The 27,697-nt window shown below is 44.1% G+C and overlaps 1 protein-coding gene across 3 annotated transcripts in view; it reads right to left on the bottom strand.

Moving 5' to 3' along the window:
• Positions 1 to 27,109, bottom strand: part of LOC110511297 (cell adhesion molecule 2) — a 473,792-nt gene extending 446,683 nt beyond the window's left edge. For 2 of the 3 annotated variants that reach the window (XM_090188764.1, XM_090188762.1), the window contains exon 1: positions 26,636 to 27,092. In XM_090188764.1, the coding sequence (XP_090044890.1) occupies positions 26,636 to 26,696 (61 nt within the window). In that variant the 5' untranslated portion in view covers positions 26,697 to 27,092. Of the gene's footprint in view, positions 1 to 26,635 lie in introns of all 3 variants that reach the window. The other variant, XM_090188763.1, reaches the window with a different exon arrangement.
• Positions 27,110 to 27,697: the final 588 nt, after the last annotated feature.

The following is a 27,697-nucleotide window of genomic DNA, read 5'->3' as shown; positions in this document are numbered from 1 at the left end:
AGGTTAACTGGGCTGAGGGATGAGAGAGTTACTCTATTAGGTTAACTGGGCTGAGAGATTACTCTATTAGGTTAACTGGGCTGAGGGCTGAGAGCGTTACTCTATTAGGTTAACTGGGCTGAGAGAGTTACTCTATTAGGTTAACTGGGCTGAGAGAGTTACTCTATTAGGTTAACTGGGCTGAGGGATGAGAGAGTTACTCTATTAGGTTAACTGGGCTGAGGGATGAGAGAGTTACTCTATTAGGTTAACTGGGCTGAGAGAGTTACTCTATTAGGTTAACTGGGCTGAGAGAGTTACTCTATTAGGTTAACTGAGTTGAGGGATGAGAGAGTTACTCTATTAGGTTAACTGGGCTGAGATAGTTACTCTATTAGGTTAACTGGGCTGAGAGAGTTACTCTATTAGGTTAACTGGGCTGAGAGCTGAGAGAGTTACTCTATTAGGTTAACTGGCTGAGAGAGTTACTCTATTAGGTTAACTGGGCTGAGAGAGTTACTCTATTAGGTTAACTGGGCTGAGAGAGTTACTCTATTAGGTTAACTGGGCTGAGAGAGATACTCTATTAGGTTAACTGGGCTGAGAGAGTTACTCTATTAGGTTAACTGGGCTGAGAGAGTTACTCTATTAGGTTAACTGGGCTGAGGGCTGAGAGTGTTACTCTATTAGGTTAACTGGGCTGAGAGAGTTGCTCTATTAGGTTAACTGGGCTGAGGGATGAGAGAGTTACTCTATTAGGTTAAATGGGCTGAGGGATGAGAGAGTTACTCTATTAGGTTAACTGGGCTGAGGGCTGAGAGAGTTACTTTATTAGGTTAACTGGCTGAGAGAGTTACTCTATTAGGTTAACTGGGCTGAGAGAGTTACTCTATTGGGTTAACTGGGCTGAGAGAGTTACTCTATTAGGTTAACTGGGCTGAGAGCTGAGAGCGTTACTCTATTAGGTTAACTGGGCTGAGAGAGTTACTCTATTAGGTTAACTGGGCTGAGAGAGTTACTCTATTAGGTTAACTGGGCTGAGAGAGTTACTCTATTAGGTTAACTGGGCTGAGGGCTGAGAGAGTTACTATATTAGGTTAACTGGCTGAGAGAGTTACTCTATTAGGTTAACTGGGCTGAGAGAGTTACTCTATTAGGTTAACTGGGCTGAGGGCTGAGAGCGTTACTATATTAGGTTAACTGGGCTGAGGGATGAGAGAGTTACTCTATTAGGTTAACTGGGCTGAGAGAGTTACTCTATTAGGTTAACTGGGCTGAGAGAGTTACTCTATTAGGTTAACTGGGCTGAGAGAGTTACTCTATTAGGTTAACTGGGCTGAGAGAGTTACTCTATTAGGTTAACTGGGCTGAGAGAGTTACTCTATTAGGTTAACTGGGCTGAGAGAGTTACACTATTAGGTTAACTGGGCTGAGAGAGTTACTCTATTAGGTTAACTGGGCTGAGAGCGTTACTCTATTAGGTTAACTGGGCTGAGGGCTGAGAGCGTTACTCTATTAGGTTAACTGGGCTGAGAGAGTTACTCTATTAGGTTAACTGGGCTGAGAGAGTTACTCTATTAGGTTAACTGGGCTGAGGGATGAGAGAGTTACTCTATTAGGTTAACTGGGCTGAGGGCTGAGAGCGTTACTCTATTAGGTTAACTGGGCTGAGAGAGTTACTCTATTAGGTTAACTGGGCTGAGAGAGTTACTCTATTAGGTTAACTGAGTTGAGGGATGAGAGAGTTACTCTATTAGGTTAACTGGGCTGAGAGAGTTACTCTATTAGGTTAACTGGGCTGAGAGAGTTACTCTATTAGGTTAACTGGGCTGAGAGAGTTACTCTATTAGGTTAACTGGCTGAGAGAGTTAATCTATTAGGTTAACTGGGCTGAGAGAGTTACTCTATTAGGTTAACTGGGCTGAGAGCTGAGAGAGTTACTCTATTAGGTTAACTGGCTGAGAGAGTTACTCTATTAGGTTAACTGGGCTGAGAGAGTTACTCTATTAGGTTAACTGGGCTGAGAGAGATACTCTATTAGGTTAACTGGGCTGAGAGAGTTACTCTATTAGGTTAACTGGGCTGAGAGAGTTACTCTATTAGGTTAACTGGGCTGAGGGCTGAGAGCGTTACTCTATTAGGTTAACTGGGCTGAGAGAGTTACTCTATTAGGTTAACTGGACTGAGGGCTGAGAGAGTTACTCTATTAGGTTAACTGGGCTGAGAGAGTTACTCTATTAGGTTAATTGGCTGAGAGAGTTACTCTATTAGGTTAACCTGCTGAGAGAGTTCCTCTATTAGGTTAACTGGCTGAGTGTAACGGTTTTCTTTATGAGAAGGAGAGTCGGACCAAAATGCGGCGTGTCTATTGCAATCCATGTTTAATGAATTAACACACTAAACACAAACACTACCAAAACAATAAACTTAACAAAACCCAAAACAGCCTATACTTGTGTATCCTAACACAGAACAATGACATCAGGACACTAAGGACAATCACCCACGACAAACTCAAAGAATATGGCTGCCTAAATATGGTTCCCAATCAGAGACAACGATAAACACCTGCCTCTGATTGAGAACCACTTCAGACAGCCATAGACTTAGCTAGAACACCCCACTAGCTACAATCCCCACACATACACACCACATACAAAAACCCATGCCACACCCTGGCCTGACCAAATAAATAAAGATAAACACAAAATACTTTGACCAGGGTGTGACAGAACCCCCCCCCTAAGGTGCGGACTCCCGAACGCACCTCAAAACAATAGGGAGGGTCCGGGTGGGCGTCTGTCCATGGTGGCGGCTCCGGTGCGGGACGTGGACCCCACTCAATCAATGTCTTAGTCCCTTCTCCTCGCGTCCCTGGATAGTCCACCCTCGCCGCCGACCATGGCCTAGTAGTCCTCACCCAGAACCCCACTGGACTGAGGAGCAGATCGGGACTGAGGGGCAGCTCGGGACTGAGGCAGCTCGGGACTGAGGGGAAGCTCAGGAGTGAGAGGAAGCTCAGGAGTGAGAGGAAGCTCAGGCAGGTTGATGAATCTACCTGGCTGGCTGGTGGTTTCGGCAGATCCTGGCTGACTGGCAGATCCTGGCTGACTGGCAGATCTGGAAGAGTCTGGTCGACTGGCAGATCTGGAAGAGTCTGGTCGACTGGCAGATCTGGAAGAGTCTGGTCGACTGGCAGATCTGGAAGAGTCTGGTCGACTGGCAGATCTGGAAGAGTCTGGTCGACTGGCAGATCTGGAAGAGTCTGGTCGACTGGCAGATCTGGAAGAGTCTGGTCGACTGGCAGATCTGGAAGAGTCTGGTCGACTGGCAGATCTGGAAGAGTCTGGTCGACTGGCAGATCTGGAAGAGTCTGGTCGACTGGCAGATCTGGAAGAGTCTGGTCGACTGGCAGATCTGGAAGAGTCTGGTCGACTGGCAGATCTGGAAGAGTCTGGTCGACTGGCAGATCTGGAAGAGTCTGGTCGACTGGCAGATCTGGAAGAGTCTGGTCGACTGGCAGATCTGGAAGAGTCTGGTCGACTGGCGGATCTGGAAGAGTCTGGTCGACTGGCGGATCTGGAAGAGTCTGGTCGACTGGCGGATCTGGAAGATTCTGGTCGACTGGCGGATCTGGAAGATTCTGGTCGACTGGCGGATCTGGAAGAGTCTGGTCGACTGGCAGATCTGGAAGAGTCTGGTCGACTGGCAGATCTGGAAGAGTCTGGTCGACTGGCAGATCTGGAAGAGTCTGGTCGACTGGCAGATCTGGAAGAGTCTGGTCGACTGGCAGATCTGGCTGCTCCATGCTGACTGGCTGCTCCATGATGACTGGCAGCTCTGGCTGCTCCATGCTGACTGGCTGCTCCATGCTGACTGGCAGCTCTGGCTGCTCCATGCTGACTGGCTGCTCCATGCTGACTGGCAGCTCTGGCTGCTCCATGCTGACTGGCTGCTCCGGCTGCTCCATGCTGACTGGCTGCTCCATGCTGACTGGCAGCTCCGGCTGCTCCATGCTGACTGGCTGCTCCATGCTGACTGGCAGCTCTGGCTGCTCCATGCTGACTGGCTGCTCTGGCTGCTCCATGCTGACTGGCTGCTCCATGCTGACTGGCTGCTCCATGCTGACTGGCGGCCCTGGCTGCTCCATGCTGACTGGCGGCCCTGGCTGCTCCATGCTGACTGGCGGCCCTGGCTGCTCCATGCTGACTGGCGGCCCTGGCTGCTCCATGCTAACTGGCAGCTCTGGCGGCATCCTGCAGACTGGCAGCTCTGGCGGCTCCTTGCAGACTGGCAGCTCCTTACAGACTGGCAGCTCTATGCAGACTGGCAGCTCCTTGCAGACTGGCAGCTCCTTGCAGACTGGCAGCTCTATGCTAACTGGCAGCTCTATGCTAACTGGCAGCTCTATGCTAACTGGCAGCTCTATGCTAACTGGCAGCTCTGAACAGGCGGGAGACTCCGGCAGCGCTGTAGAGAAGGAAGGCTCTAACAGCGCTAAACAGGCGGGAGACTCCGACAGCGCTGGAGAGGAGGAGGGCTCCGACAGCGCTGGACAGGCGAGGCGCACTATAGGCCTGATGCGTGGTGCTGGCACTGGTGGTACTGGGCCGAGGACACGCACAGGAAGCCTGGTGCGGGGAGCTGCTACCGGAGGGCTGGGGTGTGGAGGTGGCACAGGATGGGTTAGACCGTGAAGGCGTACTGGAGATCTTGAGAGCGGTGCTGGCACAGGACGTGCAAGGCTAGGGAGGTGCACAGGAGGCCTGGTACGTGAGACTGGCACCATCTTAACCAGCCGACTAACACGCACCTCAGGACGAGTATGGAGCGCTGACCCAGGTGCCATCAAATCCCAGACACGCTCCGTCGGGCGAATTCCATGTTTAAAACACCAACACAGCAACTCCCTCATTTCTCTCTCCTCCAATTTCCCCATTAACTCCTTCACAGTCTCTGTTTCGCTCACCTCCAACACCGGCTCTGGTCTCCTCCTTGGCTCCTCACGATAAACAGGGAGAGTTGGCTCAGGTCTGGCTCCTGACTCTGCCACACTCTCCCTGAGCCCCCCCCCCAAGAAATTTTTGGGGCTGACTATGGGGCCTCCGTCCGCGCCGCCTTGCTTGCTTCGCAAACTCCATTCTCCTATATCCTTCCGCGCACTGCTCCATCGAATCCCAGGCGGGCTCCGGCACTCTCCCTGGGTCGACCGCCCACCTGTCTATCTCCTCCCAAGAAGTATAGTCCATACTGTACTCCACTTTGGGCTGTTCTTGCCTGTTGACACGCTGCTTGGTCCCTTTGTGGTGGGTGATTCTGTAACGGTTTTCTTTATGAGAAGGAGAGTCGGACCAAAATGCGGCGTGTCTATTGCAATCCATGTTTAATGAATTAACACACTAAACACAAACACTACCAAAACAATAAACTTAACAAAACCCAAAACAGCCTATACTTGTGTATCCTAACACAGACCAATGACATCAGGACACTAAGGACAATCACCCACGACAAACTCAAAGAATATGGCTGCCTAAATATGGTTCCCAATCAGAGACAACGATAAACACCTGCCTCTGATTGAGAACCACTTCAGACAGCCATAGACTTAGCTAGAACACCCCACTAGCTACAATCCCCACACATACACACCACATACAAAAACCCATGCCACACCCTGGCCTGACCAAATAAATAAAGATAAACACAAAATACTTTGACCAGGGTGTGACACTGAGAGAGTTCCTCTATTAGGTTAACTGGGCTGAGAGAGTTACTCTATTAGGTTAACTGGGCTGAGGGCTGAGAGCGTTACTCTATTAGGTTAACTGGGCTGAGAGAGTTACTCTATTAGGTTAACTGGGCTGAGAGAGTTACTCTATTAGGTTAACTGAGCTGAGAGAGATACTCTATTAGGTTAACTGGGCTGAGAGAGTTACTCTATTAGGTTAACTGGGCTGAGAGAGTTACTCTATTAGGTTAACTGGGCTGAGAGAGTTACTCTATTAGGTTAACTGGGCTGAGAGAGTTACTCTATTAGGTTAACTGGGCTGAGAGAGTTACTCTATTAGGTTAACTGGGCTGAGAGAGTTACTCTATTAGGTTAACTGGGCTGAGAGAGTTACTCTATTAGGTTAACTGGGCTGAGAGAGTTACTCTATTAGGTTAACTGGACTGAGGGCTGAGAGAGTTACTCTATTCGGTTAACTGGGCTGGGGGCTGAGACAGGAGAGAGAGCAGAGAGATTGAGGTAGGGATGGAGGAGAGAGCAGAGAGATTGAGGTAGGGATGGAGGAGAGAGCAGAGAGATTGAGGTAGGGATGGAGGAGAGAGCAGAGAGATTGAGGTAGCGATGGAGGAGAGAGCAGAGAGATTGAGGTAGGGATGGAGGAGAGAGCAGAGAGATTGAGGTAGGGATGGAGGAGAGAGCAGAGAGATTGAAGTAGGCATGGAGGTAGGGATGCAATTTAAGCCCCACCCTCTTCAACATATATATTAACGAATTGGCGCGGGCACTAGAAAAGTCTGCAGCACCCACCATACATTTCAACATACCAATTAGGATTTGGCTAAAAATACTTGAATCAGTCATAGAGCCCATTTCCCTTTACGGTTGACAAACACCAAATTGAGATTCTGCATGCAGAATTCTGCAAAAATATCCTCAGTGTACAACGTAGAACACCAAATAATGCATGCAGAGCAGAATTAGGCCGATACCCGCTAATTATCAAAATCCAGAAAAGAGCTGTTAAATTCTACAACCACCTAAAAGGAAGCGATTCCCAAACCTTCCATAACAAAGCCATCATCTACAGAGAGATGAACCTGGAGAAGAGTCCCCTAAGCAAGCTGGTCCTGGGGCTCTGTTCACAAACACAAACACACCCTACAGAGCACCAGGACAGCAGCACAATTAGACCCAACCAAATCATGAGAAAACAAAAAGATAATTACTTGACACATTGGAAAGAATTAACAAAATAACAGAGCAAACTAAAATGCTATTTGGCCCTAAACAGAGAGCACACAGTGGCAGAATACCTGACCCAAACTTAAGGAAAGCTTTGACTATGTACAGACTCAGTGAGTATAACCTTGCTATTGAGAAAGGCCGCCGTAGACAGATCTGGCTCTCAAGAGAAGACAGGCTATGTGCTCACTGCCCACAAAATGAGGTGGAAACTGAGCTGCACTTCCTAACCTCCTGCCCAATGTATGACCATATTAGAGAGACATATTTCCCTCAGATTACACAGATCCACAAAGAATTCGAAAACAAATCCAATTTTGATAAACTCCCATATCTACTGGGTGAAATACCACAGTGTGACATCACAGCAGCAAGATGTGTGACCTGTTGCCACAAGAAAAGAGCAACCAGTGAAGAACAAACACCATTGTAAATACAACCCATTTTTATGCTTATTTATTTTCCCTTGTGTACTTTAAATATTTGTACATTGTTATCAACACTGTGTGTGTGTGTGTGTATATATATATATATATATATATATATAAAAATAATAATAAGACATTTGTAATGTCTTTATTGTTTTGAAACTTCTGTATGTGTAATGTTTACTGTTAATTTTTATTGTTTATTTCACTTTTGTATATTATCTACCTCACTTGCTTTGGCAATGTTAGCACATGTTTCCCATGCCAATAAAGCCCTTGAATTGAATTGAGAGAGACAGATAGAGACAGAGAGAGAGAGAGAGAGAGAGAGATAGAGAGACACAGGAGGAGCTCTGTCGCACACTGGGTCAGTACATAGTCAATGGTAGGCTTTGAAGTGACTCCTACGGTAGGTACAACAATAGCTCATCTCTTGGCAGCAGTACTGTAGACTACTTTATCACTGACCTCTACCCAGAGTCTCTCAGAGCGTTCACAGTCAGTCCACTGACACCCCTATCAGATCAGAGCCAAATCACAGTCTACATGAACAGAGCAATACTCAATCATGAGGCATCAAAACCAAAGGAACTGCACAATATTAAGAAATGCTATAGATTGTGGAAACCTACCAAAAAAACGATTAGGCAACAACATATACAATCCCTTCTAGACAACTTCCTGAACAAAAGGTTTCACTGTAATAGTGAAGGTGTAAACTTGGCAGTAGAAAACCTAAACAGTATATTAGAACTCTCAGCTTCCCTATCAAGTCTAAACATTTTAAGCAGACAACCTAAGAAAGTGAACAACAATGACATATGGTTTGATGAAGAATGCAAAAACCTAAGAAAGAAATTGAGAAACCTGTCCAACCAGAAACATAGATACCCAGAAAACCTGAGTCTACGCCTTCACTATGGTGAATCACTAAAACAATACAGAAATACACTACGGAAAATGAAGGAACAGCACATCAGAAATCAGCTCAATGTAATTGAAGAATCCATAGACTCTAACCACTTCTGGGAAAATTGGAAAACACTAAACAAACAACACGAAGAATTATCTATCCAAAATGGAGATGTATGGGTAAACCACTTCTCCAATCTTTTTGACTCTATAACAAAGAACAAACAGCAAAACATGATCAAATACAAATCTTAGAATGAACTATTAAAGACTACCAGAACCCACTGGATTCTCCAATTACCTTGAATGAACTGCAGGACAAAATAAAAACCCTCCAACCCAAAAAGGCCTGTGGTGCTGATCGTAGCCTACATTAAATGATAACATATATAGACCACAAATTCCAATTGGCTATACTAAAACTCTTTAACAGCATCCTCAGCTCTGGCATCTTCTCCAATACTTGGAACCAAGGACTGATCACCCCAATCCACAAAAGTGGATACAAATTTGACCCCAATAACTACCGTGGGATATGCGTCAACAGCAACCTTGGGAAAATCTTCTGCATTATCATTAACAGCAGACTCGTACATTTCCTCAGTGAAAACAATGTACTGAGCAAATGTCAAATTGGCTTTTTACCAAATTACCGTAGGACAGACCACGTATTCACCCTGCACACCCTAATTGACAACCAAACAAACCAACACAAAGGCAAAGTCTTCTCATGCTTTGTTGATTTCAAAAAAGCTTTTGACTCAATTTGTCTTGAGGGTCTGCGATACGAATTGATGGAAAGTGGTGTTGGGGGGAAAAACATACATTATTCTAAAATCCATGAACACAAACAACAAGTGTGCGGTTAAAATTGGCCCTGACAGTAATTCTCAGTAAGACAAAAATAATGGTGTTCCAAAAAAGGTCCAGTTGCCAGGTCCACAAAATTACCATACGACCGTAGGACAGACCACGTATTCACCCTGCACACACTAATTGACAAACAAACAAAAAAGAAAATCAAGGGTGGAGTAGGGTTAAGGTGTACACATCAGTACACTACACATCAGTGTGTACAGTACAGTACACTAGACTACACATCAATACACTACAGTAAAGTACACATGAGTACAGAACAGTACACATGACTACAGTACAGTACCCTAGACTTCAGTACAGTACACTAGACTACAGTACACTACACATCAGTGCACATCAGTACACTACAGTACACATCACTACACATCAGTACACTACACATCAGTACAAGACAGATAAGGGAGAGGCCCTGATTCAGTGAAACAGAAGTATGGATCTGGTGGGAGGAGCAATACGGCCACTTCCTCTTCCAGCCCATAATACCAGTAGCTTGTTTACAGAGTCTGCGCTGTTGACTAAATTAAATCATATGACCCATAAGTCAGTGGGATAATTGAGGTTGGATCTTCCTGGGTGTCGAGACTGAAGCTAATCGATCCACACACACACACACACATACACACACACACACACACACACCAGGAGAGCTACTATTGCTCAGTTCAGATAAGAGTACACTACTCAACACTACAGTAAACTACTCTACACGGACAGAGACAGAGAGACAGACAGAGAGACACACACACACACAGACACACACAGACAGAGAGACAGACAGACAGAGAGACACACAGACAGAGAGACACACAGACAGAGAGACACACAGACAGAGAGACACACAGACAGAGAGAGACACAGACAGAGAGACACACAGACAGAGAGACAGAGAGACACACAGACAGAGAGACACACAGACAGAGAGACACACAGACAGAGAGACACACAGACAGAGAGACACACAGACAGAGAGACAGACATAGACAGACAGACAGAGACACAGACAGAGACAGACAGCGAGAGACAGAGAGAGAGAGACAAAGGACAGAGAGAGAGATAGACAGAGAGAGACACACGTGAGAGAAAGTGAGAGTAAAATGGGTAGGAAAGAGGGACTGTCGTGAAGTGGATGAGGAAGCTTAAAGATGCTGATGAAGTGGAGGAGGAAGTGTGTGTGTGTGCAGCCAGGTCACTCCAGATCCACTGCAAAATTAGACATCCGTCCAGGTAAGCAAGACGTCAGGAGATTACTTCAAACCTGGCCACTGGTGGCAACGGTGAGCGCTTTAACCATAGAAGGCTTGGGGCGTTATGGACGAGGATGGGACATGGCTCTACTACTATTTAGTAGCCTTGGGTTTTGTTGGGGTGTTATCGATGAGGACGGGCTATGGCTCTTCTACCATCTAGTAGCATTGGGTTTTGCTAGGGGGTGGTTGATGGGCATATGCCGAAAACTACGGCTCCTAGGGTCACACGTTCAATCCCATTGCTACGCACTAGTTTTAATTATTTTGTTTGTTTTAACCCAATACCTTAACCCTTGACCCCTGTCAATGTTAATAGTCTGGTGGCCATTTGATACATTGTTCAGCAGTCTTATGGCTTGGGGGTAGAAGTTGTTAAGGAGCCTTTTTGTCCTAGACATGGCGCCCCGGTACCGCTTGCAGTGCTGTAGCAGAGAGAACAGTCTATGACTTGGGTGACTGGAGTCTTTAACAATTTTTAGGACCTTCCTCTGACACCGCCTTGTATGGTGACTGGTCCTGGATGGCAGGAAGCTTGGCCCCAGTGATGTACTGGGCCGTACGCACTACCCTCCGTAGCGCCTTATGGTTGGATGCCGAGCAGTAGCCATACCAGGCGGTCAGGATGCTCTCGATGGTGCAGCTGTAGAACTTTTTAGGATCTGGGCACCCATGCAAATCTTTTCGGTCTCCTGAGGGGGAAAAGGTGTTGTTTGACCTCTTCAAGACTGTCTTGGTGTGTTTGGACCATGATAGTTTTTTGGTGATGTGGACACCAAGGAACTTGAAACTCTCGAACCGCAACACTACAGTCCCCGTCTATGTGAATGTTCGGCCCTCCTTTTCCTGTAGTCCACGATCAGCTCCTTTGTCTTGCTCACGTTGAGGTTGTTGTCCTGGCACCACACGGTCAGGTCTCTGACCTCCTCCCTTATAGGCTGTCTCATCGTAGTCGGTGATCAGGCCTACAACTGTTGTGTCATCAGCAAACTTAATGATGGTGTTGGAGTCGTGCTTAGCCGTGCAGTCATGAGTGAACAGGGAATACAGGAGGGGACTGAGAACGCACCCCTGAGGGGCCCCTGTGTTTAGGATCAGCATGGCAGATGTGTTGTTACCTACCCTTACCACCTGGGGAAGGCCCATCAGGAAGTCCAGGATCCAGTTTCAGAGGGAGGTGTTTGGTTCCAGGGTGATTAGCTTAGTGATGAGCGTTGAGGGCAGTATGGTGTTGAACGCTGAGCTGTAGTCAATGAATAGCATTCTCATATAAGTGTTCCTCTTGTCCAGGTGGGAAAGGGCAGTGTGGAGTGCAATAGAGATTGATTTATCTGTGGATCTGTTGGGGCGGTATGCAAATTGGAGTCCCTCAAGACTTCCTTAATATTAGAAATTGCGCCCGAGCTGTTATTGATAAATAGACACACAACCCCACCCCTCATCTTACCAGACATAGCTGTTCTGTCCTGCCGATGCACGGAAAATCCAGTCAACTGTATATTATTAATGTTGTCGTTCTGCCACGACTCGATGAAACATAAGATATTATAGTTTTTAATGTCCCGTTGGTAGGATAGTCTCGGACGGATCTCATCCAGTTTATTCTCCCGTGATTTCACATTGGCCAATAGAACAGACGGTAGAGGCGGGTTACCCACTCGCCGACAAATTCTAACAAGGAACCCCGAGTTATGCCCTCTGTATTTCCATCTTTTCTTCACACGAATGACGGGGATTTGGGCCTGGTCTCGAAGAAGCAGTATCAAGGTGAGTATTCTATGTTCTGATATTCAGAAGCTCTTTTCGGTCATAAGAGACGGAGCAGAAACAATATGTACAAAATTATTTACAAATAATGCAAAAAAAGACAGAAAATAGCAGCCCAGTTGGTTAGGAGCCAGTAAAACGGCAGCCGTCCCCTCGGGCACCAATCAAGCTTAACCTCTGTGTGTTTGTGCCTCATTTCCTGAAAGTCTCATGGCTGCTGTTCTTTTCTGTCTCTCTCCCTCGTTCTCTCTGTCTCTGCTGTACATTCTCTCTCTCTCTCTCTGTCTCTGCTGTACATTCTCTCTCTCCCTCGTTCATTCTCTCTGACAGTGGAACAGCTGTGATGTAGTACTCCCCCCTCTCCTCACCACATGTTGTCACTCTCAATGACCTCTCCCCTGTCATTCTCCATCCTGTCAACCCCCTCCTTACCCCTCCACCAATCCCCCCCCAGTCATCCTAGGGCTGGGCAATATGACCTAAAAAGCATCTTGATTTTTTTCAAACTCATTTCAATACAAAATATATATAGATAAAAAGTATCAAAAGCTTTTGACAAATCTACAACAACAATTATTTATATCATGTAAGGTATTTACAACAAGCATGGTAGCCGTAGTATTGTATGTTTAGTATGTAACATTACGAATACCATTCACAGATAGCAACATTATCTGTCTGATGACCAATGATTCTAGGTTTTTTCGTAAGACAAGAGAGCCTGGAAATGGGTCAATAACTACGATCTTATGGAGTCGCAGCACAAAGCTTGATTTATTTTGATTTCAAATCTTTTTGGAATATTTCCAGAAACGAAAGTTAAATATAAATTGTGTGTTACTGAGCCAGCAATGTGTGGAGCCCCCCCCCCCCCCTCAAAAAAAGGCCAAGTCACGTGACGTTGATCATCCATCGAGACAACTGGAGGCTGTACGGGGGAGGATCAGTCAACTGGAAGCTATATGGGGGAGGAACAGTCAGCTGGAGGCTGTATGGGGGAAGAACAGTCAACTGGACCCTGTATGGGGAGGAACAGTCAGCTGGAGGCTGTATGGGGGAGGATCAGTCAGCTGGAGGCTGTACGGGGGAGGATCAGTCAACTGGAGGTTGTACGGGGGAAGAACAGTCAGCTGGAGGCTGTATGGGGGAGGATCAGTCAACTGGAGGCTGTATGGGGGAGGATCAGTCAGCTGGAGGCTGTATCTGGAAGTAACAGTCAACTGGAGGCTGTATGGGGGAGGATCAGTCAACTGGAGGCTGTATGGGGGAAGAACAGCCAAGACCAGTATAACCACCATGTTCATCAAATCGGAAAACCAGCTGAGGTAAGATTTGTTATGCTTTTAGCATTTTAACTTTTTCAGTGATGAGTCTAAAACTTGCTGAGGCAAGGAAGTAGTGGAATTACCCCACTTCAGGGAATGAATTATTTTCCAGAATTTAGAGGAACAGTCTAACAGTCTGGCATATCGCTAACAAAGTCGTTGATTTGGCCTGTTTAACCTTGGCAGTGGATCTATTTCTCAATTGCATAAATGGCGGCCCATCAGCTAAGGAGCCAGTTTGTGGAACCTAGACTTGATGTCTTATTAAAAGGAGGTCTGAGAGTCCAGGAGAGAGAGAGGCGGGGAGGAGAGAGAGAGGCGGGGAGGAGAGAGAGAGGCGGGGAGGAGAGAGAGAGAGAGAGAGGCGGGGAGGAGAGAGAGAGAGAGAGAGAGGCGGGAGGAGAGAGAGAGAGAGAGAGGCGGGGAGGAGAGAGAGAGAGAGGGAGGCGGGGAGGAGAGAGAGAGAGAGAGAGAGAGAGGCGGGGAGGAGAGAGAGAGAGAGGGAGGCGGGGAGGAGAGAGAGAGAGAGAGGCGGGGAGGAGAGAGAGAGGACCATGGATTAGTTCATTTTTTTTCTGACTTGCTTTAAAGGGGAATGTTTATCAGCCAGAGAGGTAAAAAAAATGGATGAGAAAAATGTGTGCCAAAACAGGGTCTGGTAGTAGAAACAAGGAGCTGAATAATATAGAGCAAGACAGGGTCTGGTAGTAGAAACAAGGAGCTGAATAATATAGAGCAAGAAGGAACAACTGGGACGAGAATTTCTTAAAAACGCCTCTTCACAGTTATACGAGGGTCAGAGTGTTTCAATTTGGTATCTCTAATACAAGCAATGGGCCAGTGGTCACTGATATTATTAGCAAAAACACCACTAGCTAAAAATGTTTTTATTTCACCTTTATTTAACCAGGTAGGCTAGTTGAGAACAAGTTCTCATTTGCAACTGCGACCTGGCCAAGATAAAGCATAGCAGTGTGAACAGACAACACAGAGTTACACATGGAGTAAACAATTAACAAGTCAATAACACAGTAGAAAAAAAGAGAGTCTATATACATTGTGTGCAAAAGGCATGAGGAGGTAGGCGAATAATTACAATTTTGCAGATTAACACTGGAGTGATAAATGATCAGATGGTCATGTACAGAGATATTGGTGTGAAAAAGAGCAGAAAAGTAAATAAATAAAAACAGTATGGGGATGAGGTAGGTAAAAATGGGTGGGCTATTTACCGATAGACTATGTACAGCTGCAGCGATTGGTTAGCTGCTCAGATAGCAGATGTTTGAAGTTGGTGAGGGAGATAAAAGCCTCCAACTTCAGCGATTTTTGCAATTTGTTCCAGTCACAGGCAGCAGAGAACTGGAACGAAAGGCGGCCAAACGAGGTGTTGGCTTTAGGGATGATCAGTGAGATACACCTGCTGGAGCGCGTGCTACGGGTGGGTGTTGCTATCGTGACCACTTATACTTATGGGAAAGGTTAGTCAGGAAAAGGTCAATCAATGAGGAGTTTGCAAAGTTTTTTTTTTACATTAATTCGAGTGAGTTTCGTTATCAGCTGAGTCAAGTTGAACTCAATACCGATATTCTTTAACTTTTATATCCAACAGCTCACACATTTAGGGGACAGAGATGCTAAGAGGCTCATTGCCATTTTTACAACCAACAGCTCACACTTTTAGGGGACAGAGATGCTCAGAGGCTCATTGCCATTTTTACAACCAACAGCTCACACATTTAGGGGACAGAGATGCTCAGAGGCTCATTGCCATTTTTACAACCAACAGCTCACACTTTTAGGGGACAGAGATGCTCAGAGGCTCATTGCCATTTTTACAACCAACAGCTCACACATTTAGGGGACAGAGATGCTCAGAGGCTCATTGCCATTTTTACAACCAACAGCTCACACTTTTAGGGGACAGAGATGCTCAGAGGCTCATTGCCATTTTTACAACCAACAGCTCACACTTTTAGGGGACAGAGACGCTAAGATGGCATGATGCCATAACCCCCACCTTTTTTTGGTCTGTCAAGCAATGGCAACATCGTTATTCATAATCAAATTATTTAGCCAGGTCTCTGAGATAACATCTGGGCTAGTGTCATGCACCCAGACATTCAGAAAGTCTAGATTAGACTTCAGGCTTTGCACATTTATACGTAACAGTCCTCTGCGAGATTTGAAAACAGCAGGAGTGTCCATGGTGACACAAGAGTAAATAGTTATGGATGAGCTAGCCACAATGGGTTTCCTGATTGTGTTCTGCAACTTTGAATCCAAAGTGCAATTCAGGTAAATTTATACAAAACGTTTCTAATGACAATAGCCCTTATGACCACATGCAGCAAAATGATAGCTTGATATTCAATTATTAATTGCATAGGTGAAGCTAACAACAGTGGGTTCCTTACAGGAGCTAACAGGGCTATCAATGGAAATTAAATTAACAGGCAAAGAATTACTATTTATAATACAATACCCGTATCAACATGGGAAGCTGTTGCGGAATTATATCACTGTGATTTAATAGGACTAAATACCTTTGAGGAGATTTGATCAGTCATTGCCTCAGTGCTGCCTTGTAAAAATGTACTTAAGTCACATGACTTCTGCCGAAGTCGATGCCTCTCCTAGTTCGGGCGGTGTTTCGGCGGTCAGCGTCGCCGGTCTTCTGGCCATCACCGATCCATTTTTCATTTTCCATTTGTTTTGTCTCGTTCTTCCACACACCTGGTTCTCATTTCCCTCATTATGTGTTGTGTATTTAACCCTCTGTTTTCCCCATGTCTTTGTGTGGTATTGTTCATCTGTTCATGTATGCGCACGTTAAGCTGGGTTATGTTAAACTCTTATTTGTATTTCGTGTTAGTTTGTGTCGTGTGCTTTTGGGTCGCCAATTAAAAGGCTCAGTTTGCTACCAACTATCTGCTCTCCTGCGCCTGACTTCCTACAACCCTTCACCCTGACAGAATACCACACCGTCATAGACTCACTCTGTGTGTAATAATAGTGTTGAACATAACTTTTTGAATGACTACCTCATCTCTGTACTCCACACATACAATTAACTGTAAAGTGCCTTAGCTGAGCAGTACACTTCAAACACAGGTTCAACAACAAAGACCAGGAAGGTTTTGCCTCATGAAGAACTTATTGGTAGATTGGTGAAAAAACAACATTGTAGTGACGCCATAATACGCCAAATCGACAGTGTGAAAAGAATGAAGCCTGTACAGAATAAGAATATTCAAAAACATTCATCCTGTTTGCAACAAGGCAATAAAGAAAAACTGCAAAAAATATGGCAAAGATATTACCTTTATGTCCTGAATACAAAGCGTTACGTTTGGGGTAAATCCAACACATTACTGAGTATCACTCTTCATATTTTCTAAATGTATACTGCAAAAGATGTGGCAATATATTATTATATAATATTTTAACTTGAACAGTATACACACTGTACATGTAAGGTTTTCATCCTTTACGTTGTGTAGGAAATATCAAAGATGATGATAATGTTCTTGTTAAGATAGGAATGTGATTTTAGTTTTCTAATAAGATCATAGTTTGTGATGATACTTTGCCCCAGTAAGTAGCCACACCCGAGGGAGCTCAGAGAGCATGTCAGCAAGACGGAAACTCCCCCTTTTTAACAGAGTGTAAAAAGGATGAGTTGTTTATGAACATAAAAGACCAGAAGGACTCAAACTGTAGCTTAGGTCGTCATTGGTTACGACCCTGAAAATCAACACGAGGTGAAGACGACAAAGTAGCCTCTCTACCAATCAATGTTACGGCTGAATAGCTGTTCTAAGTACTGTATCTAAGAAAGTGAATTTCGACAATAGCTAGATGTATACCATCTTCTGTAAATACAAATAAAATTGCTAAATTACGAGCCTAGTAGGTTTAGCCATAGAAATAGACAGGAACCTTCATGATTGGCTGAGATAATGAGTGTGCTGGAGATGCCGAGGGATGAATTCGGATTGGTCTGCCTTGTAGCTCGCTTCTGTCTATAACATGAGCTGCTCAGTATGTGTAGATAATCCTTGCTACCGCAGCTTTTTCTAAAGATATAACGTTAGCAGCAGCTACTCTTCCTGGGGGTTTATTATGGATCCCCATTAGTTCCTGCCCAAGGCAGCAGCTACTCTTCCTGGGGTTTATTATGGTTCCCCATTAGTTCCTGCCAAGGCAGCAGCTACTCTTCCTGGGGGTTTATTATGGATTCAAATCTACGTTCAGCCACCAGGATAGAAAAGGTAAACATTCTACTCTGCGTTTTCCCCAGTTTCTTACGTAGGCTGGCAACCAGTGTGATCAAGGAAGCCTCCTCAAGCCTATAATCCTCGGCAAGCAAACAATTGCCACATTGGAACTCTGAGTGATCAGTTTGTCCTGAAACAAAGCGTAGTAGATACAGATCCTGCAGCGCTGGAACCGCTAACCGCGTCGAGGAATCCATGCAAAGATAAGTTTGGTATTCATGTTTAACAAAGATTGGTTGTTTTAGTTAAAATAACAAAGTGAGTGTTTCCAGTATGCAGTGTTCAGCTACACACTCTGATGATGTCAGAGTAAAGTGTGACAAATGTTTATTTTTTTCATATTTAATTTTCTTTGGAAATGTAAACATATGTTTCCCATCATACAACACAACATGTCAATAAAGCCCCTTAAATCCTCTTGAATCTATAGGGGCGCTATTTCATTATTGGATAAAAAACGTTCCCGTTTTAAGCGCAATATTTTGTCACGAAAAGATGCTTGACTATGCATATTATTGACAGTTTTGGAAAGAAAACACTCTGAAGTTTCAGAATCTGCAAAGATATTGTCTGTGAGTGCCCCAGAACTCATTCTACAGGCAAAACCAAGATGAAACGTCAAACAGGAAATGAGCAGAATTTCTGAAGCTCTGTTTTCAAATGTCTCCTTATATGGCTGTGAATGCGACAGGAATAAGCTTAGACCTTCTGCCGTTTCCCCAAGATGTCGGCAGCATTGTGACGTATTTGTAGGCATATCATTGGAAGATTGACCATAAGAGACTACATTTTCCAAGTGTCCGCCTGGTGTCCTGCGTCGAAATTGGTGCGCAACGCCAGGTGCAAGTATTTTTCCATTTGATAGAGAGGAGAAACCAGGCTTCCACGAACGATATATCGTCGAAGAGATATGTGAAAAACACCTTGAGGATTGATTCTAAACAACGTTTGCCATGTTTTCAGTCGATATTATGGAGTTAATTTGGAAAAAAGTTCGCGTTTTGAGGACTGAATTTTCATTTTGTTTTGGTAGCCAAATGTGATGTACAAAACGGAGCTATTTCTAATACACAAATAATATTTTTGGAAAAACTGAGCATTTGCTATCTAACTGAGAGTCTCCTCATTGAAAACATCCGAAGTTCTTCAAAGGTAAATGATTTTATTTGAAGGCTTTTCTTGTTTTTGTTGAAATGTTGCCTGCTGGATGCTAACGCTAATGCTAATGCTAACGCTAAATGCTACGCTAGCTAGCTACTGTTACACAAATGATTGTTTTCCTATGGTTGAGAAGCATATTTTGAAAATCTGAGATGACAGTGTTGTTTACAAAAAAGGCTGAGCTTGAGAGATGGCATATTTCTTTCATTTCATTTGCGATTTTCATGAATAGTTAACGTTGCGTTATGGTAATGAGCTTGAGTCTGTATTCACGATCCCGGATCCGGGATGGGGAGATCAGAGAGGTTAAATTGAAATCTAACTGAGAGAGAGAGAGAGAGAGATTACACATTGACTGCTGTTGTGCTGAGGAGTGAGCTAACTATTTAAGAACAAACACATACACACAGAGACACTCAGACACCCACACACATACAGAGAAAGACACTCAGACACACACACAGACGCAAACACACACAGAGACACAATGTGGGAATGCTACTGCGCTGCCAAAGAGACTTTTCATCCAGAACCCAGTGACAGACACAGATAAATGGCCACAGAGAGGAGGAGTAAATACACACAGTGATATAGAGGCAGTGACAGGCTTTCAATGCCAAGTCATTACCCACTGGGACCTTGACACGCATAGTTTGGAAGGAGTCAACATTATTTCCACACTATCAGGATCATACCATGGCTTCATGTATGTTAGTGCATTAGGGGATGTGAGAGAGATGGTTGTTAGTCACAGACTATCCTCAGCAAATGCAAATCTCTCTCTCTCTCTCCACCAGGCTCTCCACCAGGCTCTCCACCAGGCTCTCCACCAGGCTCTCCACCAGGCTCTCCACCAGGCTCTCCACCAGGCTCTCCACCAGGCTCTCCACTCTCCTGTTCACACTTTTGCATGGAGTTATATCCAATTATATCCATGTTCTATCCATGTTCTATCCCATTCTATCCCATTCTATCCATCTCCTATCCCATTCTATCCCATTCTATTCATCTTCTATCCCATTCTATCCATCTTCTATCCATCTTCTATCCATATTCTATCCCATTATATCCATCTATCCCATTCTATCCCATTCTATTCATCTTCTATCCATGTTCTATCCATGTTCTATCCCGTTATATCCATGTTATATCCCATTCTATCCATATTCTATCCCATTCTATCCCATTCTATCCATCTCCTATCCCATTCATCTTCTATCCCATTCTATCCATCTTCTATCCATCTTCTATAAATCTTCTATCCATATTCTATCCCATTCTATCCATCTTCTATCCATCTTCTATCCATGTTCTATCCCGTTATATCCATGTTATATCCCATTCTATCCATCTCCTATCCCATTCTATCCCATTCTATTCATCTTCTATCCCATTCTATCCATCTTCTATCCATCTTCTATCCATCTTCTATCCATATTCTATCCCATTCTATCCATCTTCTATCCATGTTCTATCCATGTTCTATCCCGTTATATCCATGTTATATCCCATTCTATCCATCTCCTATCCCATTCTATCCCATTCTATTCATCTTCTATCCCATTCTATCCCATTCTATCCATCTTCTATCCATGTTCTATCCATGTTATATCCCATTCTATTCATCTTCTATCCCATTCTATCCCATTCTATCCATGTTCTATCCCATTCTATCCATGTTCTATCCCATTCTATCCATGTTCTATCCCATTCTATCCATGTTCTATCCCATTCTATCCATGTTCTATCCCATTCTATCCATGTTCTATCCAAGTTCTATCCCATTCTATCCATGTTCTATACCATTCTATCCATATTCTATCCCATTCTATCCATATTCTATCCCATTCTATACATGTTCTATCCCATTCTATTCATGTTCTATCCATCTTCTATCCCATTCTATACATGTTCTATCCCATTCTATACATCTTCTATCCCATTCTATCCATCTTCTATCCATGTTCTATCCCATTCTATCCATGTTCTATCCATGTTCTATCCATGTTCTATCCATGTTCTATCCATGTTCTATCCCATGTTCTATCCCATTCTATCCATCTTCAATCCATCTTCTATCCCGTTCTATCCATGTTCTATCCCATTCTATCCATGTTCTATCCATGTTCTATCCCCTTCTAATAATTTTCTCATTCTATGATACAACTTCTGTCCACGCTCTGTCCACGCTCTGTCCACGCTCTGTCCACGCTCTGTCCACGCTCTGTCCACGCTCCTGTTAAACCATCTATTAGGGTACTGAATAACAGTGCAAAACATTCACCAAGTCTATAAAAAGCCCAAAGTCCTGCTGCGCATACTGTAGCCCTAACTACAAAACATACAAGCACGGCTATAGGCTAAAGCCTGAGATGCTTTACAGAGAAGTCCTTATCTGAATGACTGTCCTCATTAGAAGAAAACAGGGTTCTTTATATAGCCTATGCAGTTTCCTCCATTTGTTTTCAGACGATTCGTAATGAACCAATAATGGAAAAATGTTTGAGATGTTGTTGTTGCTGCTGTAACAAAAACCTGCTCACCAGGGAAGATGCTAAGCCTCTTTGTGAGGTCTGTTTTGTGCGCTCTGAACTGTTTACCGTTCATTTCTCCATTGAACACAACCAAAGAAAGTGTTCATTTCTCCATTCAACACAACTAAAGAAAGCATTCATTTCTCAATTGAACACACAAAGCAAGCGTGCACAACAGGTCCCATAGGCACCCAAATCATCCAAAAAATTATGCACAAATTACGTTCATTCCAATGCATTAGCACGTATATCTGGGACCCTAGTGGGTGACAGGGCAGGAGACAGGTATTATGTAGTCATGAGGAGACAGACGACCAGATATACCCTGGTATTATGTAGTCATGAGGAGACAGACCACCAGATATACCCTGGTATTAAGTAGTCATGAGGAGACAGACCACCAGATATACCCTGGTATTATGTAGTCATGAGGAGACAGACCACCAGATATACCCTGGTATTATGTAGTCATGAGGAGACAGACCACGAGATATACCGGTCACGACTTCCGCCGAAGTTGGCTCCCCTGCCTGTTCGGGCGGTGCTTGGCGGTCGTCGTAGCCGCTACCGATCCCTTTTTCGTTTGTCTGTTGGTTTTGTCTTATTAGTTTCACCTGTGTGTATTCTGGTTTCATTAGCTTCCCTATATGTAGTAGTTGTTTTGTGCGGGATTGTCTTTTGTTACGTGTGTACATATTAGGTGGTGGTGTATTTTGTTTTCTATACTGGACACCCTGTGGTTTTGGGTTGTCTGGTATAGGGTCCTGCGCCCTGTATTGTATTGGGCTTATCAGTTTGGTGTGCAATAGTAAAGCACTTTACTCCGTTACTCTCTCTCTGCGTCTGATTCCTGCACACACACCTAGTCCCACGTGACAATACCCTGGTATTATGTAGCCATGAGGAGACAGACCACCTGGACAGGTGTCTTTTATACTGATAACAAGTTCAAACAGGTGCCATTAATACAGGTAACGAGTGGAGGACAGAGGAGCCTCTTAAAGAAGAAGTTACAGGTCTGTGAGAGCCAGAAATCTTGCTTGTTTGTAGGTGACCAAATACTTATTTTCCACCATAATTGGCAAATAAATTCATTAAAAATCCTACAATGTGATTTTCTGGATTTTTTTTTCTCATTTTGTCTGTCATAGTTGAAGAGTACCTATGATGAAAATTACAGGCCTCTCATCTTTTTAAGTGGGAGAACTTGCACAATTGGTGCCTGACTAAATACTTTTTTGCCCCACTGTATATACAGCATGTATGTATGTATGTATGTATGTATGTATGTATGTTCATATGTATGTATGTGTATATATATACAGCATGTATGTATGTATGTATGTATGTACAGAGTGTATGTATGTGTGTATGTATGTATGTGTGTGTATGTATGTTATTTTACTGCTCTAGGGATAGCAATCATGTTTGGATAACCTTATTATTATGTATTTGTTCACTCTTTCTGTGATGTGCAATGCAGAGAACAGACAGAAGAATTGTCATTTAATTAGCAGTGAATTATTGTAATGTTTGTTTATGTGTCAATTAATCCCAAAAGGGATGGGTTGCCAATTGCCGATTTGACACAAAAATAAAATTTTCATGAATTAATTCACTCACCTGTTTCTGTATGCACATCCACTGATTAATTGATCTTCTACTACACAGATATAAATAACATACATTTTTCAAAACTAATCCAAATTGTAAGTGGTTGGATTAATTTCACCTGTTGTTGAGATGGTTATTCCAATCTAATTTCTCAATGTTCCTTACCATGGCAATAATTGCCGGGGATTTAAAAGTTTCTGAATTGTTTGCTATTCGAACTGTGGCTGGATTCCAATATGATTTATAGAACTCTTTGCAAGCCAGCGTAACGTGGCTTGCCGATGTGGCCTGCAAACCAGGAGTTTCAGACCACTGTGTTGGCGTTAAAAAGTAGGTTGTTGAAGTATGACATTGTCAAAAAAAAATAATGCAAAAAAATACACATAAAAACATTAAAATATTTCACATTTTTAAGGAACTTGCTTGGTGTAGGCTACAGGACTGACAACCACTGAATGCAACAATTATGTCTCTGTCGCTAGAAAACACAGTCGTGGGTGGTACTGGTACTTCTCAAATTCACCTGAAAGGCACCCTAGGAAATAAATATGCATATAAGGCGTTACACCCTACGGCACATATGTCAGAGTCAAGGCCCGCGGGCCACATCCGGCCCGCAAGAAGGTTTTTTACGGCCCCTGGGATGATCTTGATTTATTATTAGAACCGGCCCGCAGCAAGCCGGCAGCCCGCAGATCTTTTACACGCACCAATACTACATTTCCCACAATGCAAAGGTGACGCACCGAGCAGTAGGCTGCTTCATTTCAATATTTATTGGCACAGCAGTCGTCAGCATCACAGTAAAATTAACTTTCAGATACCCATCAAAAATGGCAAAACGGAAGGTGGATACTGAGAACCGGGGGTTTCAAACAAGGTGGGAGTCGGAGTATATGTTCACGAAGGTAGCTGGAAAACCTGTGTGTCTTCTGTGTGGAGAAAGTGTGGCGGTACTGAAAGAGTATAATCTGAGACGACATTATGAAACGAAACACGCGGACAAAAACAAGAATATGGACATGGAACAAAGGCTACAAAAGGCAGAGGAATTAAAACGAGGCCTCAAATCTCGACAGGCTCTGTTCAAAAAAGCCAAATCACAAGGCCAGGCTGCTGTCAAGGCCAGTTTTATTTTGGCAGAAGAGATCGCTAAATCAGCCCGGCCATTTACGGAGGGGGATTTCATCAAAAACTGCATGATTAAAGTTTGTGACGAAGTTTGCCCAGAAAAAAGGCAACTCTTTTTAAATGTGAGTCTGAGCAGAAACACCATTGCCGAGAGAGTAGACCAGTTGTCCATCAATCTAAAAGAGCAGCTTGTGAAAAAGGGAAAAGATTTTATTGCATATTCCTTGGCTGTGGATGAGAGCACCGACATTTCTGACATTGCCCAGTTGTCAATTTTCATCCGCGGAGTGGACTCCAACCTAAGCGTGACAGAGGAGTTTTTGGCTTTACGTCCTATGCATGGCACAACTACGGGGCATGATTTGTATGAAGAGGTGTCAAGATGTGTAAATGAGATGGAGCTGCCTTGGGAAAAACTCGTGGGTTTGACAACCGACGGAGCACCTGCGATGTGTGGACACAGGAGCGGACTGGTGGCGAAGATACGGGAAAAGATGCAAGAGGAAAACGCGACAGGTGAGCTGACAGCTTATCATTGTATCATACACCAGGAAGCGTTGTGCGGTAAAGCCTTGAAAATGGAGCATGTAATGAGCATCATCACGCGCACAGTTAACTTTATCAGAGCCAAAGGTTTGAATCACCGCCAGTTCAAGGCATTTCTGACGGAGTTAGAAACGGAGCATGGTGATTTGCCTTATCACACAGAGGTGCGATGGCTAAGCCAGGGAAAGGTGCTTCAAAGATGTTTCGAGCTTCGTGAGGAGATTTGTCTGTTCTTGGACAGCAAAGGGAAAGACACAACACAACTCCGAGACGAAATGTTTCTGTGTGAAATGGCTTTTCTGTGTGACATTACGAGTCATCTGAATGCAATAAACTTGCAGCTGCAGGGTCGGGATCGTGTCATCTCTGATATGTACAGTACAGTGAAGGCATTTAAAACCAAACTGACTCTGTGGGAGACGCAGATGCGGAAAGAAAATTTGAGCCACTTTCCCAGCTGCCAGACCATGAAAGAGAAGCTCTCTACCAGTGCGTTCCCGAGCACACAGTTGGCTGATAAAATAGGTATGCTTGCCGCTGACTTTCGACGCCGATTTGCTGACTTTGAAGCACAAAAAAGCAGGTTGGAACTGCTCGGTAACCCATTTGCTGTTGACGTGGAAAGCTCACCACCAAACCTCCAAATGGAGTTGATTGACCTCCAATGCAATGATGCACTGAGGGCAAAATATGCGGCAGTGGGTGCTGCGGAGTTCGCCCGTTTCCTCCCCGGCACAATGCCCCAGCTGCGCATCCAGGCTGCTCAAACGTTGTCTATGTTTGGCAGCACATACCTGTGTGAACAACTGTTTTCTTTGATGAACCTGAACAAAACATCACACAGAAGTCGACTTACTGCTGAACACCTCCACTCAATTCTGAGGATTTCTTCAGCTCAGAGCCTTACCCCGAACATTGATGAACTTGTGGAAAAGATGGGACACCACCAAGTATCACCCTCAACCTCAAACAAGTGAACATTACTGTGCAATCACATATTTAGAGTTTTTACTCAGTTCAAGTTTAAAAGTTAAAATTTAATATTTGTTTTCACTGCATGTTACTTCTCCTTAAACAAAGTGTTGTTTTTGATTAATAGATTTTTGCACTTTATTTTTTTGTATTTCAATCCAATTATATTTTAAAAATATTTCAGTTGAGTGGATGATAGAAAATTGCTATTATTGTTTTTTCTTTGAAGTAAATTTAGCCCACTTTTGCTAAAATAGAAAATATAGTCTACTGATGGTGCCTTGAATACCGGTTTCTTTCATTTAATGTTCATGTTATGGGGATATTTATATAAAGGAAATTTGTCTTTTGTGTCTGTTGAAAATTAAAGATTACTGACAGAGCCATAAGAAAATATTGCTTTATTTATCTGATCATATTGTAATATATTTGTTAGGTTTTCAGTAGGTTCAATTAGGTTCACTAGACTATATGCGTCATTTAAAAATTTTTCAATGAACATTCGAACAGTCCGGCCCTCGTCTTGTAGCTGATTTTTTTATTTGGCCCTCCGTCCATTTGACTTTGACACCCCTGCCCTACGGTGTTAAAACAACACCCTAGAAAACGAGTGACAAACACAACAGGTGTTAGAAAGTGTAACAGCTCTAATAAAGACTTAATTTAAGAGAGAATTTGCAACACCCGCGGTGTTTGGGATGCAACACTCCTGCCTTGTTTGTTCATCAACACTTTGAAATAAGTGTTAGTTTAACACGATTTGTAATGGTCACATATCATTTCTAAGATTTGAAATGACACACTGTGGTTGTAAAATTCTGATTGCAAATTTGCTATGCACACAAACACCAAAATCCATTCCATGTAAAAGTTAAAACCAGCAGGTTTACCTTTTAGCAGGATCCCGTAGACAGCGCACAGTGTCAGGACCAAGTGATGCTTGAGAATCATACTGTCTTCTCGCTCTCTTTACTAGCGTTACCGAAAGCTCTCCGTTCTACGTTAAGCGGTTTGTTATCCAGGTGGGGGTGGCCTCGTCAGTCCTCGTGTTGCTGTGAGATCCGTATATATATATGGGCTCCTCGTGCGTATCGATCGGTAATAATGTTTCCCTAACGTTTTCCTCCCTTTATTCGGTTTAGTCCCCTTGGGTGGCCTAGAAGATGTACCGGGAATTGGGTAGCGCGCAGATTAGATGTAACTGCTCCGTAGCACTATAGCTGTGATAATGATTCGTTGTGTTTCCTCCGGTAAGAAGAAGAGATGCTGCCGTATTCCTCTCTTCCTCCCTTTCCTCTCACGCACAGAATCGGTAAAGTGCTGCTCTTGAGCTCCGGAGGCGCGTGTGTCAGTCCCGCCCACACAGTGGTGACTGAGAGGATTGGTTAACCAATCAGGGCCGTCGGTAGTTGAGCACTGTGTGTGTGTGTGTGTGTGTGTGTGTGTGTGTGTGTGTGTGTGTGTGTGTGTGTGTGTGTGTGTGTGTGTGTGTGTGTGTGTGTGTGTGTGTGTCGCGGGAGGTTAAAAGAGGAATCGGGGGTTTTCTATTCGCCGAGCCGCGGGAGCCCTCTAGCCGAGCAGAGAGTTTGTGGGGCGTTTAAATCCTGAACAGCAATTGACAGGCAATCTGGGCGGATTCAATTATCCTGAACTGCCGGCTACTGGTCGGACGAAGCAGGACAGGAGGAGCGCCTTTCTCAACGGAACAGTTATCAGCATTGTCCAGAATCATACATCTAATTTATATAAAATAAAAGTCAGCATTTTCTAACAATTTGTTTCATTTTGGAAGGCGTTTTGCATGGGAAAACACAGAGTCCTAGTAATTACCACACGTGCTTAATGACGTCACTTTTGTTTTGAACGGACTTCGCGGTGCGCTTTGAACGGGGTCCCTGGCTCATGCAGCTGGAAGCAGCCCGGTTCACGAATCAAATGCAATCAACTTTCGG

Source organism: Oncorhynchus mykiss, chromosome 10 (assembly GCF_057628025.1).
Source record: "Oncorhynchus mykiss isolate SJ-2025 chromosome 10, ASM5762802v1, whole genome shotgun sequence".
Classification (NCBI taxonomy): Eukaryota; Metazoa; Chordata; class Actinopteri; order Salmoniformes; family Salmonidae; genus Oncorhynchus; species Oncorhynchus mykiss.
The sequence above is the reverse complement of the archived record's forward strand: the minus strand, read 5'-3'. Positions and strand labels throughout refer to the sequence as shown.